Source organism: Trachemys scripta, chromosome 6, assembly GCF_013100865.1.
Source record: "Trachemys scripta elegans isolate TJP31775 chromosome 6, CAS_Tse_1.0, whole genome shotgun sequence".
In the NCBI taxonomy this organism is placed as follows: Eukaryota; Metazoa; Chordata; order Testudines; family Emydidae; genus Trachemys; species Trachemys scripta.
Genome location: NC_048303.1, coordinates 65,360,631 through 65,379,337, shown reverse-complemented (window position 1 = coordinate 65,379,337; position 18,707 = coordinate 65,360,631). Strand labels below are relative to the sequence as shown.

At 38.4% G+C, this 18,707-nt stretch overlaps 1 protein-coding gene across 1 annotated transcript in view; it reads right to left on the bottom strand.

Moving 5' to 3' along the window:
• Positions 1 to 18,707, bottom strand: part of MAN2A1 (mannosidase alpha class 2A member 1) — a 209,014-nt gene that overhangs the window by 136,919 nt on the left and 53,388 nt on the right. Inside the window, exons 4-7 of the mRNA XM_034773035.1 lie at positions 15,734 to 15,905; positions 7,182 to 7,309; positions 5,530 to 5,703; positions 978 to 1,164 (exon numbers count right to left, since the gene is read on the bottom strand). Of these exons, the coding sequence (XP_034628926.1) occupies positions 978 to 1,164; positions 5,530 to 5,703; positions 7,182 to 7,309; positions 15,734 to 15,905 (661 nt within the window). The remainder of the gene's footprint in view (positions 1 to 977; positions 1,165 to 5,529; positions 5,704 to 7,181; positions 7,310 to 15,733; positions 15,906 to 18,707) is intronic.

Sequence of the window (18,707 nt, the reverse complement as noted above, 5' to 3'; positions counted from 1 at the left end):
TACCTCACCCCACATCTGAGGCCCCCTGGCTCCATCCCTTCTGGCTCCCTGGCAGCACAGTACCAAATGTGCACTTCCATACATTCAAGTGTTGATTTCTGTTATATTTGCCTAAACTCTGAATTCTGTTTTTTCTAATCTTTTGATTTTATAAACAGTCAATTTTTTTCAGCTTACATTATTGATATGTACTATCAGCATAACTATTTAAACATTTTTTCTCTTATGGGAATATTTAGTTTTGTTTTAAATTAATTGGATTAGATGTGGGAGTTATATGCAAAGATACACTGTATGCTCCCACTGCTCTCCCTCAGAGGGTATATCTACACTGCAAAGAAAAACCCATGGCGCTGAATCTCAGAATCCAGGTCATTTGACTCAGGCTCACATGGCTAAAAGTAGCAGTGTAGACATATGGACTTGGGCTCCAGCCTGAACTGCGAGACCCTCCTCTCTCTCAGTTTCTGAGCCTGAACAGCAACCCTGTTGTTTTAGCCCCACAAGCCTGAGTCAATTGACCCAGGCTCTGAGACTCAGTATCACTGGTCTTTTGTTCGAGTGTAGACAAACCCAGAGAGATCCTGATGTCATTCTGGTGCCTGACAGTATAGAAGTTGAAAAACAGATATGACCAAACAGTGTGACAAGCAAATTGTTTATACCTCTTCCTGGTACTCATAGAATGTAACTGACCCAAAAGTTGTAGACTTGTTTATCAGGAACTGCAGAATTAACACACTAGCTCAGTGTATTAATTTTAATTTCTCTTACAATTACCACTTTCATAAATTGTACTAGCAACTGTTTTGGGAATTGACACACATACAGTGAATATGTAATAAAAATTATTTCTCCTATGACAATTGTCTTTTTTAAACACTAAATCAAGCAAGTTGTGATGTTAATAAGCATCGCCTTCAACAAGTACAAAAACTTTCAAATTACTGAATTCCACAATACTTTCAGTACTGTACCTGTGCTGAACATTCCCAGTATGAATGGCCTCAGGAGGAACTCTCCAGGGACAACTCACTCTTCCTCCAGGAAGACGCTTAAAATCAAACTGGCAACAGATTTTAGGATCTGGACCACAAGTATGAGGAACGTCATAGCTGTAGAAAGGCATCATGTGGCAAAGGATATCTGTACTAGATCCCAAATCTAAAAGTACATGAACAGAATACATCTATAAAATAAAGCCATATTTCATTGTCTAAACTAAGTTAACTGTCTGGGCCTAATCCAGGAGTGCTTTTAATATGCCAGTTTAAAATACAGTGCCATTTTGGAGATCTGGACCCTGACTCTGCATCATTTAAGTCACCAGGAGTTTTGCCATTGACTTTAATTAATGTAGGATCACGTCTCTAATGATTAAATTATCTTAAAGACAATACCTCAATGAATAATTAATTGTAATTGAATTTTCCTAAATTTTGTAACAGACAAAATCCATTCTTCTATATGTTTTTATCATTCAATTTTTCAGTGGTGCTTACCCAAAAGAATTCCCATTGTTATTAATTTGCATTGAGAAATCATTTATTTAGCTCAAATAAGACAGAGGTACATTTTTCAACAGGTCAGATTCTCTTTTAAAATAAGAATTTAAAATTTTAGTGGGCATCTCAGGGTTTTCTCTTGAAGAGGTTCTAAGTAAAACAGCATCAGGAAATTACTATAAGATACTGATAAAAAGTAAATTAAGCACAAATTACTATCATGATTTTCTTAAACTGTCAACATTTACAATCCTTTGATTAGATATTAAATACTAGGATTGTGTTTGGTAGTTGGGTATAATGTAAGTCAACTAGAAATTTTGACATCTGCAGAATCTGGATGCAATGTGAGCTTAGTCATAGGAAGCAACAGGTAGAGCAAATTGCTGACTGTAAAGCTCATCTATCTTTATGTACCATCTATTTACGTCCTATGCTTTCAATATACCTGAAAACTTCCAAACACAAGAACTCACCAGATGATTTTGCACCAGAGTTTGGAGCTTCCCACTCATTTCCACTTTAAATATATGAATAATTCAGTAGAGAGGACAGGAAGAGGGGTGTGGTCCTGCAGCTAAGAATAAAGGTTGCTGTGACATGAACTGCTGTACTGTAGGAAGAGGGACACACTGCAGAGGGTGGAGACAATGAGTGAAGGGAAGCCAACCAACCAGCAACCTGGTTGGGGCCTGGTTTTCAATATAACCTGACAAGAGAAAGACACTCTTATCCACTCAGAACTGACTCTAGTAAATCAAAACATCAGATCACCATGCATATGGGAAGTGGAATTGGAGGAGTTCTACACTGAAACCCAAAAAGAAAAAATGTCTGAAAGGAGTGTTAAATTATTTGAATTAAAATGTACAGCCTCAAGGTCCTTAGCTTGCAAACACATATACATGTGCTTAAAGCAACACGAGACTACTGCCAAGCAAATGAACAGGAACATTCATTTCAATGGGTCTACTTCCACATACCTCTTAAAATGCTGCACATTCTGCTTAGAACATCCTCCCCAAATCTATTTGCCTAACCACCTCCCTCACCTCATTCAAGCTCTCCTAAATATTCAGTTCTGCCATTTTGTCTATTAAAAGCAAGGGAAAAGAAACAAATATAAATATCAAAAAATTCAAGATTTTTGGGGGGGAGGGAGGAATAAAAATCGTAATTGTCACCCTTCTTTCAAATTTTCCCCTTTATTACACTTTACACTTGCCAGACATGCAGAATTTAATGTGTAAACTTTTCTGGACAGGGACCATGTCTTCACTTGTTTTGAGACACCTCTCTTTTTTAAAATCATCATTCAAAACATCCTAATTGAAGGAGCAAACCACAACGCAGTTGGCTCTCCCATGGTCCTTTACCCATCTATCAAATAAGCAATATTCGCTTGACTGGGATTACGATAATGGTATAAAAATCAATGCTGATGATAGTCATCTAAAGTAGGGACACATTACAGATTTAGATTTCTATTTATTATCAGGTGGAAGGCGATATAATTATATTACATACTAATGTTATGCTTTTAATACTTCTGCGTTATTAGACTGTAAACTGATTGGGGCTGAGTCATATTTCTCAGCATACTACTACATTGGAGTCCCAATCTTGATCAATAAACAAACACTAACACCCTAGGTCCTCTGCCAACTTTTGGCAGTCAATTTATGTAAAACTAATACAAGCTTTAAAGTTAGCATGTAAATAATTTTTAACATTTAATATTTCATAGGATTTTACCAAGAAATATGCTTAATAGATTATGTACTAGATTGTTAAGAGTTAGCTACTTTTTCATGGTGAATTTGTTCCGTCTTAATTTCAGATTTGTTAAGACCTTACGATCTCTTATCCACTCAAATCTAATTTCCCACTCTCCATGCAATTCATATCCATTCAGGACATCTAATATTAGGCAAAGGGTGCTCAATTAATATTTTTAAGTCTGCAGGCAATCAGCTTTTTAGGTGAGCTGAAAAATGGGGGTGGGAATCAGCTTTTTACTACTTTATGGATGTGAAAAAAAGACCTGAAAGTTTTGTCAAGAAAGTGTTTGATTTTTCCTTCGGGTCTTGGTTACACTTGAAAACTACTGGAGAGTTAATGAAGTTATGACAACACAGGAGACTGAAAACTGAGCAAGTGAGATAAGAGATTTTGATTTTTGCAGCAGGGGTCTTATTAGTACCTATTTAACTCCAATGGACAAAAAGATATGACACCTTCAATTGAGGTCCTGGTATTCACAATACATATACTCAGATATCCCCAAGAAATCCTTTGCAATTCTAGGGAAGAAAATATGCAACATTCCTGATGTTTTTAAGATAAAACAGCAAAAATAAGACCAAAAAAAGAAAGCCAGAGAAGCGTTTTGTTATCTATCAAACAAAAAAGGCCAAAACCATTTTTAAAAAAATCATTTACAGGAAGAATTAAAGGTGACTTCAGTTCTGAAAGACTAGAATACTCTGATGTGAACCCAAACCCTAGGACATGAACCATAACATCGGTGTTTATTTTGACTACCATTTAGAAAAGCTATGTCAAGTTAGAAATTGAGCAGCATACACAAAAAATAAGTTTAACAACAAAAATTACTCCAGGATGAAGACAGTTTAACAACTTCACTCCTCTGGCACAATGGAACTTTCAACAATAAGGGTAAAGTTAGCTCATGCAGTACACGGAACTTTCTCTGGAGCCAAGGCAAACCAAAACTGTGGAATAAACTCCCACAGGAACTAATGACCATTACAAACCTCACCAGCCTCCACTTTACACGAAAGGCGCATGTTTTTGACAAGGTCTACTCTAAATCCGACAAATAACAAATGTTAATTATTTTTTAAAATTCTGAAACAAAAACATCCCACTACACACACTTCTCCCCCTGGGGAAAGAATGAATGAACTAATACATGACAGATTTTAGTCATGCTGCTTAATGCACTACTGGAAAGCACTCATACTATGTAATGAGCATGGTGTAAAAACATATACAAAAACAGAATAAACATTTCTAGCCAATATCCATCTGCTGACATTTACTTACTATACTGGATACTTAACCTTTAAATATGATCTATATCCTGCTTGAATTTTTGAATAGGGTTTGTTTAGCTAGAGCTGTTAATGAAACTAAAGATTTTTTTTTTTGTTATTAAAGGGGACCTGAATACTCACTTAACAATTCTGATGTACTAGATTAAACTTTAGCCTTTGCATTCTAATTCTACCACCCCAACTGTCTGAGAAGATGAATTACTCTTAAGAATCCTGCTTAGTAAATTCTGTTTGAGAAGATTATTCTTAAGTCCTGCTTGACAAAATTAAAAACAAATGGAAGAATCATATTCTTCTACACCTTCAAATCTCAGCAAAATGCCTGAAAAAATTTGTTGCAATTTTTGTTATAAGAAAAAAAGTCTCTCTCTCGCTGCACCCTTACGCTACTCTTCCCTCTTTTCCCTTTTTTTTTCCCTTCCCCAACTGAAAAAAGTAAGAAGAGAAAGCAAAATAGAGAGAGAAGGGGAAGAAAAAAAAAAAGTTTCCCACTTTTTACTTCTTCCTGCCCTCTGAAAACAAGGGGAAAACATTTGCTTTGTTTTAAAATGTGAGAGAAAGTAACTTAAAAAAACCCACTTTTCTCCACCCATCTTTCCAGAGGGAAAGAATGTAGAAAAATAAGACAGGAGAAAAAACAAAATTAATATTTTAAATTCAAAATTAAATGACATTTGTCTTTTTCTCATTTTTGTCAGAAAAGAAGAAAATTCTGGAAAAAAAATCAAAATTTTTTAACACAATGAAATGTGTTCCTTTCTTTAAATGTTTTTTGCACCAGTAAAATATTAAAATTTTGACTAGCCCTACTTTTAATTACTTAATACATTCTGCACTAGGTTTGCTGTAGAGGTTTTCACAACTGTTTATTCAATGCCTATTTCCAGTTCTCAGGAGGTATAAAGCAACAAATGACATAGTGATACCAAGAAAACAATACATACCCCAGTTCTGTCTCCAAAAAAATTCTAGTGTCTTCTGGGTTGCAAAATATTTTTTAACTGAGTAATGAACTCTCTGTATAAGCATGTTGGAAAATCCTGAGCGTTTCAGAAGGTAAGTCATTGTTGGCGAATGCCCAAAGGGATCGATGGCCCAACCAGACTTCGGTTTTACTCCTGTTGAGCAGCAGAATGTGTCAGAAGTTTGTATCTTTCTTACTTATTTCTCATTTCAAAGAAAGCTACACTCATATTATTCAACCCAGTGTTCAGAAAAGTCAAGTGGTGAAAAGCACTTAGTTTAAGAACACAAGAACGGCCATACTGGATCAGACCACAGGTCCATCTAGCCCAGTATCCTGTCTTTGATCAGTGGCCAATGCCAGGTGCTTCACAGGGAATGAACAGAACAGGTAATCAAGTGATCCATCCTCTGTTGACTATTCCCAGCTTCTGGCAAACAGAAGCTGTGGACACTTCAGAGCATGGTTTTGCATCCCTGTCCATCCTGGCTAATAGCCATTGATGAACCTATCCTCCATGAACTTACTTATCTTGTTCTTTTTTGAACCCTGTTGTAGTCTTGGCCTTCACAACATCCTCTAACAAACAGTTTAAGTAGATAAATGAAAGAAAGAAAACAAGTCTGCTTAAGACACTATCATTACAAAGTCCAAATTTTATTTATTTTTTTTATATATATATATTTATAAATATAAATATAAATATAAATAAATGAAGCATATACATATATAATTACAAGTAGGCCAATCTCTTGCCCTTAATAAAAACCTGTACAATAGAGTCTATAGTATTTCCACTATTGCTGTCTCTTGCATTTTTGTTGTGTCACAATATTTCATATTTTACTTAAAACCCCATTAATCAATTAGAATTATACAAAAATGTCAGCTTTCATTGAAAAGGTAGTAGTAAGCATCTGGCCCCTACTTCTAGAGAGAAAAGGTGGAAAATGTGTATGCTGTAAGCTCAAAAACGAGATGGCAAATAAAAAGGACCCACGATTATTTTGAAAATCTCATGATATTTTGGACCTGATTCATGAATTTTGAAAAGTTGGCAGAGACAATACTGATGATTCCCAATTCCTTCATGAAACCATGGGTTCACAGGTGCTATAGTAAAGCAAATTTTATTCCCCATTTATTATGCTTAAGTAATATAAGTTTCTTCCACAGATCAAGACAGAAAAAATAATAGAATGGAAAATAGTTTAACTGCTCTTAGCCTGGGAACCTATATTTGCAAACGAGCATCACAAATACAGGTGCCAATCCTGCAATTTACAATGTATAGACAGACCACTGCACCCACGCCATGTCACTGACTGCCACTTCAGAAATTGTGAATCAGGTCTGAAGCCACTTTTCAGAATTATGGCTGTCTTAACAGAGTAGACATGAACAATATTCCTCACATTTAGACTTTCAGAATCATAAACTCAGCAAAAATGTAACTATCTTCGCGCAGATTTGTTTCTCTGAAAATAGTTTAGCTTGCACTGATGCCTACTTATAGTCAGTCACCAAAACAATGTACAACACTTGCTGACTGACTTAGTTCTTTGTCAGTGTTTAAGTTTAAAACAATCAAGTTGGGGGACAAAAATTACATATATATATATATATATATACCTAGAGTCTTCTCCAGCCACTGATGTCCTTCTATCAGCTGGTCAATTAAAGCAAAGTAATGAGGAGAAGCTTCATCGGGCATGACCCATCCTCCTGTTACTATTTCAAACTGGCCATCTTCTATTAATCTGGGAGAAAAATATTTAGTAAACTTGTGTCCAGAAGTGCAAATCTGATTTAACAAAACAATATATCTATAAAGTAAAAATCCATGAAATTTAGTGTTCACAGTAATAGCACTGAGCATGTAAAATCTGAACTACTATACCATAAAAGGGAATATATTGTAGCTCTTATAGAATCCATTAATTTATTGTAATAGATGTTCACATGGGAATAGTGCCAAAATATCTAAAATTAACTATTTCACTGGAAACCATTTTAACAGAAATATTAATGAGCTTATCCCACAATCTCAATCTCTTTCCCATAACCAACCTACCTAGGGGACAAAGCCACAAAATGCCCTCCACACTGTCAAACCTTCAGCTTCCCATTTCTTAACTTCCATTATACAATTATGCACTGTCAATGCAAAAATCTTGCACATGCAAATATTGAAAATCTAGGTTGCTGTACATTAAGCTGAATTTAACAGAACACCACAGGGGATGCTGTATTAATTGTTCTTTAATTTCAAGTGTAATTCAATAAAAGCCTCCATTTTAGAAAATTAATGAAACTTGTAAGATTACCTGTCTGCCACACAAACCAAGTATTTAGATCCAGTTTAATGCAGAGTACACAGGGACTTGCTTATAGCAGTCGCTGCCACTCCCACTATAAAAAAGAGCCAAGGCTATAAGAGCTGCTCAGCACTAACAAAACTGGACACTAAAAATCAACCCTAAACATCAAGTAAACCATATTTTGATGCTATTGTGACCAAACATTTCTGTATTCACACCTTAAGCACTACTGTAATAATCTTTGTACAAAATATGCCTTGGGAGGTATCATTTGAAAATTAAACTCACTGGTCAATAATATCTTGAAATGAATGTCGCAATACTGAGTAAAGTTATGAAATCTCCCCGTACGATGTTAAAGGCACATATTCAAACTCACGTAGCCCCAATTAGGTAGAACTGGTCAAGTTAGCCTGTCTTAACTAAAGGATGTATGTTTAACACAATTTGCATACCAGCTATAAACAGAGTCCTCAAACAACGAGAGAGTGAAAAAAGAAGAAACAAAATCTGCATTTCATCATACACAAGTGAAAAGAAACAGTATAACCCCTCTTCCCCACCAGACTCCATGTATCCTTGCTCTCAGCTGGAAAGAACTTTATCTAGGAGTCTCAGGAAAATACATTTCAAAGGGTGACTGAACTATAAAAGCGAGGGGACAATAACACCCAGTTTGTCTTTTCCTGTCCATCTCTCTTTTCACCCAAGAAGACAAAAGAAACCACTACTGGACCTTACAAGCAGATCCTAGCCTGAGAATTTGGTCAGCAATGCACCGAAAACCTGTTGTAAGAACTTCAGCTTAAACCAAGTCTAGTTTGTTAAGTTTAGTACTAGGAAACATTTCATCTTTGTTTTTCTTGTAATCATTTCTGATCTTAATGACTTACTACTTGTATTCGCTTAAAAATCTCTCTCTTTGTAGTTAAATAAACTTTTTTTGTTCTTTAAATCAAAATTCATCCAGTGTTGTGAACTGTTTTGGGTAGCTCTATTTAAGGAGGCAAGTTGTTGTATATTGTTCCCTTATAAAAACAACGGACCTAAAACACCTGAACAGTCCAGGAGAAAGCTGAGAAGTACAGAACACATATTTTTAAGGGAAAATTCGGGACTGGGAGTGTGTTGGGGTCACCCTGCAAATAATAACCCAGGCTGGTGGAAGCCAGAGTGCGGCTGGTATTTGCTGACAGGCTGCTGGGATCATAGTTCCTAACAAGAACTGTGGCCATTAAGGGGCACTCAGGGTGTGACAGGCATGCTGTTTGTGGAGTGGCAGGGCAGAGGTGACATAGCCCCTCATTTGTCTGAATTGCACCCCAAAATGTCATAGCTATCAGAGAAAGCTGTCTTTGAGATAAACCATTGCACAACAGAGACCAACACAGAGACCCTAGATAGTTGTTAGCAATCTAATAAACAATCTTAGTATAGACTAACTTTACTATAGATCAAGTTCAATAAAAGTGACTCTGCACTTTACAAGCACTAGAAAAATATTTTTAAACACTATATACACATAAATAAATAGCAAGACCTAAAAAAGTAGATGGTCTCAAAGCACTCTGACCATTTTTAACTTTCATAGCTAATTCACGCTACTTTTAAGCCAGGAAGATCAGTGCTTAACAATTCATACATAACATGGGTACTGAGTTCCACTAGAAATATAGTACAATTCCTTTCAAAGAGTAAATTAATTGTACATCAAATTGTGCTGTTGGGTTTTTTTTTAAATCAGAACAAGACAAGGTTAATTTGTTCCTCTCTGTGGAGATACAGTAATAGATATTTCACACAGTAATTTTGTTTTTGCTTGCCATCCTGTTTTTTATATATTTTTTCTTGTCAAGAGTTAGTGAGACTGATAATATAACAGACCTCTAAAGAAGCTTGAAAGCTTGTTTCTTTCACCTACAGAAGTTGGTCCACTAAAAGATATTTCACCAACCTTGTCTAACATCCCAGGACCAACACGGCTAAAATGCTCCAAAAACAAATGTAACTGACCAATGTGACTGGTTTATAAAACTAGTAAAACTATTCTTCCCCCCCAAAATGATCTCAGTGACAACTACTGTAATAAATATTTGAGAGACAGATTAAGAGAGAAAACATCAAAACAAGTCCTAGAAAAATGTGATCTCTGTAAGTATTAAATAAAAATATCAACAACAAGGATCTTTCTAAACACATCCAGAAAGAAAGAAAAGCTTGATTCAACGGATAATACCTCTGCAACCCACTGCCAAGCAGCTATTAGTCAGGCAAAAAGATGGCTACCAGGAGGTCTACTCTAAGAAGTCAGCAAGTTCAGCAATACTTTAAAATTTCCCATTAGCTTGTTTTACCATGCAAAGCAAAGGGAAAGATATGTAATTATGCACATATTCTAGGACTAACCCCCTTACTTCAGACTTTTGTAGATGAAAAAAATCTAAAAGGAGACTATGGAATCTTGGACACAAGCTTTTCTTCTCTCCTTGTAAACATAAATGTTGAATTTTTTAGTATCCTACATTATTCCAAATGGCTTTATCAGTGGGGATTTTAGATCACTTGGTGAATGGACTTTAAATTGTAGGGCCAAATTTTGCCACCCTTATTCACATGGAATAGTACTGTATTCTGTAAAAAAATCTCATTGATTCAGAAGCCACTTGCATAGTAAGGTACTAGAGCCAGATTTAGAAGGTATTTAGGAAACTAAAAATGCTGATAGGTTGATTTCAATTATTTCACCTAGGTGTTTTTGAAAATTCCACTAAATGCCTATCTGCATTGTTAGATACTTAAAATACATTTTAAAAATTTGGTCCCTAGTCACTAGGAATAGAGGTGGCAGAACTGGGTAGTTTCTGAGCTTCTGCATATTGAGTATCATGGCAGTGGAGGCCACAACCATGGCAAAGTCTTGGACAAGTGGAGAGTCCAGGTCTCATGGCCTGCTCAGAAAGGTGCTGCTTCAAGCGTAATTCACTGACCACCTGGGTTCTTTTGGTGAACAACTTAAATATAAGAGCACTGCTCCTTAGTACGCCCCTTGCCTGAACACTGCAAGCACCTCATGTAGGGATCACTATTAGGAATCACTACACTCACTCTACAGGTAGTATTTGAACCCTAGTGAGGGCATCACACAGGGCAATAAGTATCCTAACACTATCTAGAATACTAACTACATAAAAACTATATACAGAACACGGAAGGGTAATTCTTAAAAAACAGATAAGTGAATGTGAAGTGATATCCACTGAGCTCCAACTCCAGTTATGGGCGGTGAAAAGGAACTGAGGGGGGGTTGGAGTGACACCGCCTCATATAGCTAGAGGGTGGGCTACACCCATAAGGCATGAATACTGTCCCTACGTGTACTGCTAGGCAAAATTCTCCAGCTCTTATGTGGAATACACAGCTGCATCTACCTGAAGAAGAAACAGTATTAACTAAGCTGATAGGCCATTTGTGTGCTGAGACCATTGCCAAACAGTTAACCTTCTAGAGGTTTTACAGAAGAGTTTTAAAAGAGGGGTTTTGAAGGAGGATACCAAAGTAGTTGTGCAGATGTTTATAAGATGCTCTTCCCAAGCATGAAGGTCAGCATGGGTGAAATCACAAAGGTGCTTATTTGAAAATTTAACAAGTGGCCGATGAAGGCAGGAGTCAACATACCAATAGAGAATGTGAGATGATAGGTAGGGTGGAGATAGGCTGTGAAGGGCCTTGAAAGCGAAGACAAGTAGCTTACATTTGATATGATAGAGGGGGCAAGCCAGTAGAGGGATGAGAAGAGAATGACATGGTCAAAGCAAAAAGCTAGGAAAATCACCTTTGCAGCAGCATTCTAAATGGATATGAGCAGGTCAAGATTGCATTTGTCAAGGCCAAAGAAAAGGATACTGCAGTAACAGACATGAGATGATGAGAACTGGGACAACAGTTTTAGTTCAATAGTTGGATAAGAAAGGCGGTATCTTAGAAATATTATGCAGAAAGAATCAGCAAGATTTAGACAGTCTGAACATGAGGAGCCAAAGGAGAGGTCCAAGTCAAACACCCAAGTTAAGGCCCTGAGTAGCAGGCAGGATGTTGGTGCCATCCAGCAATTGAGAGAGGACTTGCAGGGGAAGATTAAGAGCTCTGTTTTAGACTTATTGAGCTTAAGATGAGTGCTAGAAATCCACTAGGATATGTCAGAAATACAGGTCAAGATTTTAGTTTGAACAGAAGAACACAGGTTTGGAGTAGAGCGGTAGCACTCTGAGTTGTCAGCAACAGATGGCAGTTGAATTTGTGTTTGTAAATGAGATTACTTAAAAATAAGGTGTAGAGGAAGAAGAGAAGGGGGCAAATGATAGAGGCCTGTGGAAACCCCACAGAAAGTTGGAGGGGGATGAGGATCATTTAAAGAACAAGTTTAAGGAGTGATTAGAGAATTAGGAAGAGAACCAGGAAAAGATAGTCATGGAATCAAGAGGACAAGATTTCAAAACGAGCATGGTCAATGTTATTGAAGTCAGCTGACAGGTGGAGGCAGCTGAGGATGGAGTACTGGTGAGTTTTGACTAGGAAGAGATCATTGAGGATTTTGGCAAGAGTGGTTTCAATGGAGCACAAGCAGTGGAAGCCAGACTGAAAAAAGGTCTAGAATAGAATTGGAGGAGAGGAACTTCAGACAGCATCTGTAAGCAACTCATTCAACAATCTCAGAAATCAAAGGGAGAAGGGGTGGTAGCCAGAGAAGCAAGTGAGATCAAGGATGGGTTGTTTTATTTATTTTTTTAAGATGGACAATACAAAGCATAATTTTATTGTGAGAGGAAAGATCCAGAGCAGAGAGAGATTAAGAAAGAGAAAAGTAAAGGAGGAGATATGAGTGGGCATGAGGGAGATCAAAAGATGGGATGGGGTGTAGTTACTGGGCAGGGTTAGAGATAGAGAAAAGGTGAGAAACTTGTGTGCTAAGAGAAGCAGGAGACAATTGTAGGAGGGAAAGGAAAGGCAAGCTGAGGGGGAAGGTCATTTAATAGTTTGTTTTTCTCTTGCAGGAAATCAGTGAGATCCTGTATGGAGGGAGAAGTGACGGCAGAAAGAGGAGAGGGGGTGCCGAGTGCATAAAGGGTTCAGAAAAGATGGCTGGGATTGAGGACATGGGATTCACTCAAGTTAGAAACAGTGTTGCTCAGTTCAGAAGATGGCTTAACTGAAATAAGAGTGAATGAATTTGTAGCGGAGGAAGCCAGCCTGGTCACAGGATTTCCATCAGAGAAGCAACATGGAGCAAGAGCAGGAGCAGAAGAGAGGCCCAAAAAAGTCAAGGGTGGAGGATAGTGAAGCATGGAGAGAATCAACAATCATATCAATAGAAGAAAGGACAGGGAATGGGGAGGATAGGGCTGAGAGCAGATTAGAAATCTACAGATTAGGGACTGGAAGTCATGGACAGGCTGAGTGACAGGTCGGGGGGGGAGAGAGTTGATGGGAGAGGGTGAAAGATCCAACGATGGTTGAAGATGGAGCATTCAGCAACAGAGAAATTGGAGAGAGTGCTGTGTTTGGTGAAGACCAAATAAATTGAATGGCCCTTTTGGTGAGTGGAAGAGTTGAATCAGGGCTTCAGGTCAAATGGTCAAATGAAGAAGTGAGGACAAGGAAATATGCATCTAAGGGGTCAGATGGGCCATCAGCATGGAAGCTGAAGGATTAATGTAGGGGACTGAGGGGAGGAAGAGAGCCAGGAGTCTAAATCAAAGAGGAAGACTGATGGGGGATGAGTTGGGTGGACAATACATAACAGGAACATGGAGGAAGAAAGGAGAGGAGAGTTGGAGGCAGTACTGTTCAAAAGAGGAAAAAGTCTGGTCCAGAGAAGAGAATGTAAGAGAAGGTGATGCCTCCATAAAAGAGGGTAGTTGCATAGGCGAGGTCAGATAGAGGGATCCAGGTCTCTCATAGCCAAGAACTGGAAAGAGAGATATGAAGCAGTCATGAACAGCTTTGGGTGGTTTTTTGTTTTTGTTTGTTTAAACAGACATAGAATGGGCATTCCAGACACAACAAGAGAAGGGAAGGAAGGAATGAGGAGTGAGCTTAGGAATGGCACAAGAGAGGTGGAAATGGGTCACCCATCACTATCGCTCCCTGAATTTCACTTTCAATCAAGAGTTTTTAATCAACTTTCAGAATTTCCAAAGGCAGTAATGTCTGAATTATAAATTAATTCCATAAAAACCCAGTCAGGTCAGAAATTGCCCAGGTAAAATTGCCTGGGCAAATTCAGTACTAACATTAAACAAGATGCAGTGACTAAGGCAAGAATATGCAGTGAATGGATACAGAAAAAATATTTGTAATGCTAATTTAAGAGACTACTATAATACTGAAATGAGTAGACCTCTTACTTCTGCAGCACCTATTGCTATTTTACTCACTTTCCTCTCTTTCTCCACTGCCCCCACCACATAATCTGCCATCACCATTCACACCCCCTACTAAGTTCCACAAGATAAATCCTAACAATATGTGCAATTCTCACAGACCTAATAAGATCCATAGGAAGTCAGCATCTTAGGAGCTCTACATAAGGGGAATACTGGGTTTATCTGGAGACTGGGAACAGGAAACACAGCAGTGTGAGGTGGCATCTTCCAGCCCATCCCCTGGTTCACATCCCACCATGAAATACATAAATAATGTTGCCAACTCTTGTGATTTTAATGAGAGTCTTGATATTTGTTCTTTTTATCAGAGTCCCAGCTCTTGGAGTTTTATGATTACATGAGAATATCAGATTTATTTATTTAAGTTTCTAGCCCACATCTTTGTAAAGAAGTTTGAAAATGTGAAAAATGCACCTTTTCAGGTTAAAAAACAGAAGACAAATACTCCCCCCCCCCTTTTTTTAGTCTCATGATTTTTAAACCAATCATAATTTTGGAGGAGAACCTGACTCATGCTTTTTGATCACTTTGGGTTGGCAATAATGGGGAAATCTCTTAAACTTAATCTTCTACTCTACGTTCTCAAGATAGATGGAGCAAACCAACTCATTTGAGAACTTTAATTTTGGTGGAAAGTTCTTATTCTATTTAGAAGCCCCTCAAGTGATCAGTTTACATTTTCAGGACTATCCCTACAAATTAAATGGAGAGAGGCTTGCTTCCCTCCCCCCTTTTCTTTTTTTAAGGGTAGCTTAAGATCACTGTAAGAGATTACCCTATTGTCATTAATAAAAATGTTGATACTTTCTTTAAATTTGATTGTTCTCAAATAAAAAAGTAGTCCTTGCACTAGAGTTCATCTAAGGAGGACAATATTTTTTTATTGCTACAGAGTGTTGTCAAAAACATCAAGGATTTAAAAAAAAAAAAAAATCTGATAAACACCTCAATTAGATGTCCTAATCAAGGAACCCATTATCATATGCACATAGAATCTTTCTGTAAACTATCTTAGCTTCAGGCCCAACTTATCAATGTTGAGGCTAACATAACTTTTTTGTGTGTTGGGGAAGTACAACTTAGGCTTAAAATGAAGACTTAATTGCAACTTGAACTATGGAGCAGCTACTATTTGATCCTAATATATATACACGGATATTTTTATTTGGTTCTTTGCCAAAAATGCAGTTGTCTTATATGCAGCCTGCCTCAAATTCCCTGAAAAAAACCTAATTAAAAATTATGAAAAAATGTAAGTATAACCACCGTCATCCAGCATAATATTAAAAATAAGGTAACTTTAAGAAAAGTATACTTCTAGCAATGAAGCTTCAAGTTTACATGTATTTAAGCGCATCATTAAGAGTTACAAAACTCTACAAATATAGTATATATCAGCAAATAATACAGATGTTCAAACCTTTTAACAGCATCCTTTTTTTGGCTATCTATTCCATCCCACCACTTTGAAAAGTAAGAGATTTCAGACCACATGAACTTCCTCTTGTTGTCTTCTTGCAGTTTTACCACCATGTTGTTTAGGATATGTTGTGTCTGATCTCTGAAGTAGTCATCAAAAGTCTTCAACCAACCTACGTTAAAAATAAGAATACATGGCATAAAATCTAAGTTTAAACGGTCCTATCTAAAGATTTCATCCCATCAGAAAAAGGGTTAGTTTTAAACATTATTGTGTAGCACACATTTAAATGCTCAAACCTATCATACTGTGGGCTATTTTGCAGTGCTAGACTTTAATAAGCATTAGGAATCCTCCTAAGCTGTTTTAAAGTCTGTGTCAATTTTTTGGTTTTGGTTTTACAATTTTTATATCTTGTTTTTTCTTTAAAAAACATGCTCAACTTAAAAACCTAACATTCCAGCCTGTAGTACCATATTTACATAAAGATAAATTGTCAAACGGCTCAGTTACAAAAGAGTCTTGTAGTTTTAGCATAATCCATGATGAAGTTATTGCTAGGGTAAGGAATTTGGTTATAGTGGCAGGGGAACACGAAAAAAAATAAGAAGGAAACACAAAAAGAAAAGGTTTAAACAGAGAAGGCCTGAAGCTTAATATCTGAAGCAGAAATGACCACTTAAAAAAATGTAAGCACCACAAAGAAAGAATTTAAACTACTGACCCCTGTAGCCTCCTCTGCCTAGAAACCTTCAGCTACTGCCTCTTTTTGGTGGGACACCATCACCAAGGAAACACACCAAAATGCACTGCAGGCATTGATTCTGGGAAAGGAAATAAGTTGCTTGGGCCCTAGGCAGTGCGATTCTTCCCACCAGCTCAGTGTTCAAGCCCTCCCTGACCACTCCCCCATCAAGGCTTAAAGGACAGGGAAGAAGTTTCCAATAGCTCCCCCATCAGGTTTGCAGAGAGGGGATCTGAAAAAACCCAGCAAACCACACTCCCTCCCTCCCTCCCTTCCCCCCCCCCCTCCACCTACACACACACACACACACACACCCCTAACGCTTAAGAAGGAGAAGTACACTCAAATCCTCCTCTTCTCTAAAAGATGTGAGGGGGGGCTGGATTAAAGATGCCCCAGCTTCACCCTACATCCATGGCTGGAGAGGAAGGTGAAGAGCCCTGTGTTTTCCCCTAGAAAAAGGGTGAAGAGGAACATAGCTAAGTACCAGCGACTTATACTATATGGCTTTTAAGAGAAGCTAAACACAGATATTGAGGGAAAGGATTTATTGCTAAAGGTAATTGGCGATGGAAGATGTGCTTTGTGGATGCATATCAATTCTACCGGCATAAAACATGAAGTGGAGAGTGAGGAAAAAGGATGCTCTGCAGGAGGAGCTTAACCACCTGCTTAGGCCTCAAGTAGGGCTGTGAACAGTCAGGATGTGCATTATTTAAATAGAAAATTGCCTGTCCCATACTAAACAAGTACGGGACACCTTTTATCCCGTATTTCAATATAATAAAAACTGGTTTGCACAATGATATTTTTAATATTACCTTAACTTCCAGTGATACAAAGTTTGCAAAATTAGACAATTTAGTAATGCAAAATCAGTCCCATGATTTACTGAACCGATGTACCTACAGTGCAGAGGTTCCCAAACTATGGGGCGTGGCCCCCTGGGGGGGGGGTGAAGGCAATAAGTTTATTGGGGGGCACGAAGACCTGATGGAGCGGCACTGAGAGGCTGGTCAGGAGGGTGTTCTGTCCAGCCAGAAAAGCAGACAGGGCTCTGTACAGATGGCCTTAGCTGCCAGAACCAGGCTCCCTGCCCGTCTCGCTCCTCCACTGCTGCAGCTGCCACCAACCAGCAATTATGTTCCCCTCCTGGGGGCGTTGGCAGAGAGACTGTGAGCGGGAAATGGAAAGTTATATCCCGCACATACTGACCCCCCCCCTCCCCCCGCCAGACAGAGCCCCATCCTGACCCTGGCCCTTCAGCACAGCTCTGGGGCACACAACCCCATCCACTTGCCCTGTTAGACACAGCCGGCAGTGACAGCAGACAGGGAGACACTCAAGGGCTGGAGTCAGCAGGGAGCCCTGTCCAGCAGGGGGCCATTACTCACGAATGCATCTTCTGCTCCCCTCCCAATCTTGCCCCTTCAGTGCTCCCTTGTTCAATTCCGGAGCTGGATCCCAGCAGCCAAGACAGTCTGACTGCTTCAGGGCGCAGAAGGGTTCCTCAACTGCCACATGGTTAGTTCTCCCCACCTTCTGTGGTTCTGGGCATCCCACCCCTGGCCCCCATGGGTACAGGATACTCCTACCCCTAAGAAAACAGTCCTGTATTTTTGAAATACAATGTTGGTAATCCTAGAAGGGAGGGCATCTTGCCATGAGATTCTTAACCCCCTCCCCAAAGACCCCATGAAAGTGCACAGGGAAATACTTCATATTGCTCCCTTTCACAGGCCCTGCTGGGAGCATGGTTTCTTCACCCCCTTTCCCAGGGTGAACAAGGAAGGGAGATGATCTTTATCTACCTAGAACACAAGTAGTCTCTTCCTTTTCCTGATGTCTGTAGCTGCAATGTATATTGCTGTACAGTGATGACAAAGGAAGGCAACAGGTGGCTTTGGAGTGAAAACAGCAGCTGCAGAGCAGCCCTCAAGAGTAAGCAACAGATGAGAAACTGGTCTCTAATGTTTAAACACTAAAGGGGATTTTTCATCAAAAACCCCACAACTCAACACACTAGTCCAATACAGCTCTGGCAATACTAGCATTAAATATTGCTTCAAGGCCAGCAAATTAATACAAAAGAGTATTTTAGTGTGTGACATCAAACAGAAAACCAACTATCCAAAAAAGCTTCCTTTTTACTAAACAGATCTTCTCTGTCCAGGTATTCAGATCCTATGTACTTATCTTAATGATTCAAATATTTTTTTAAATAAAGTT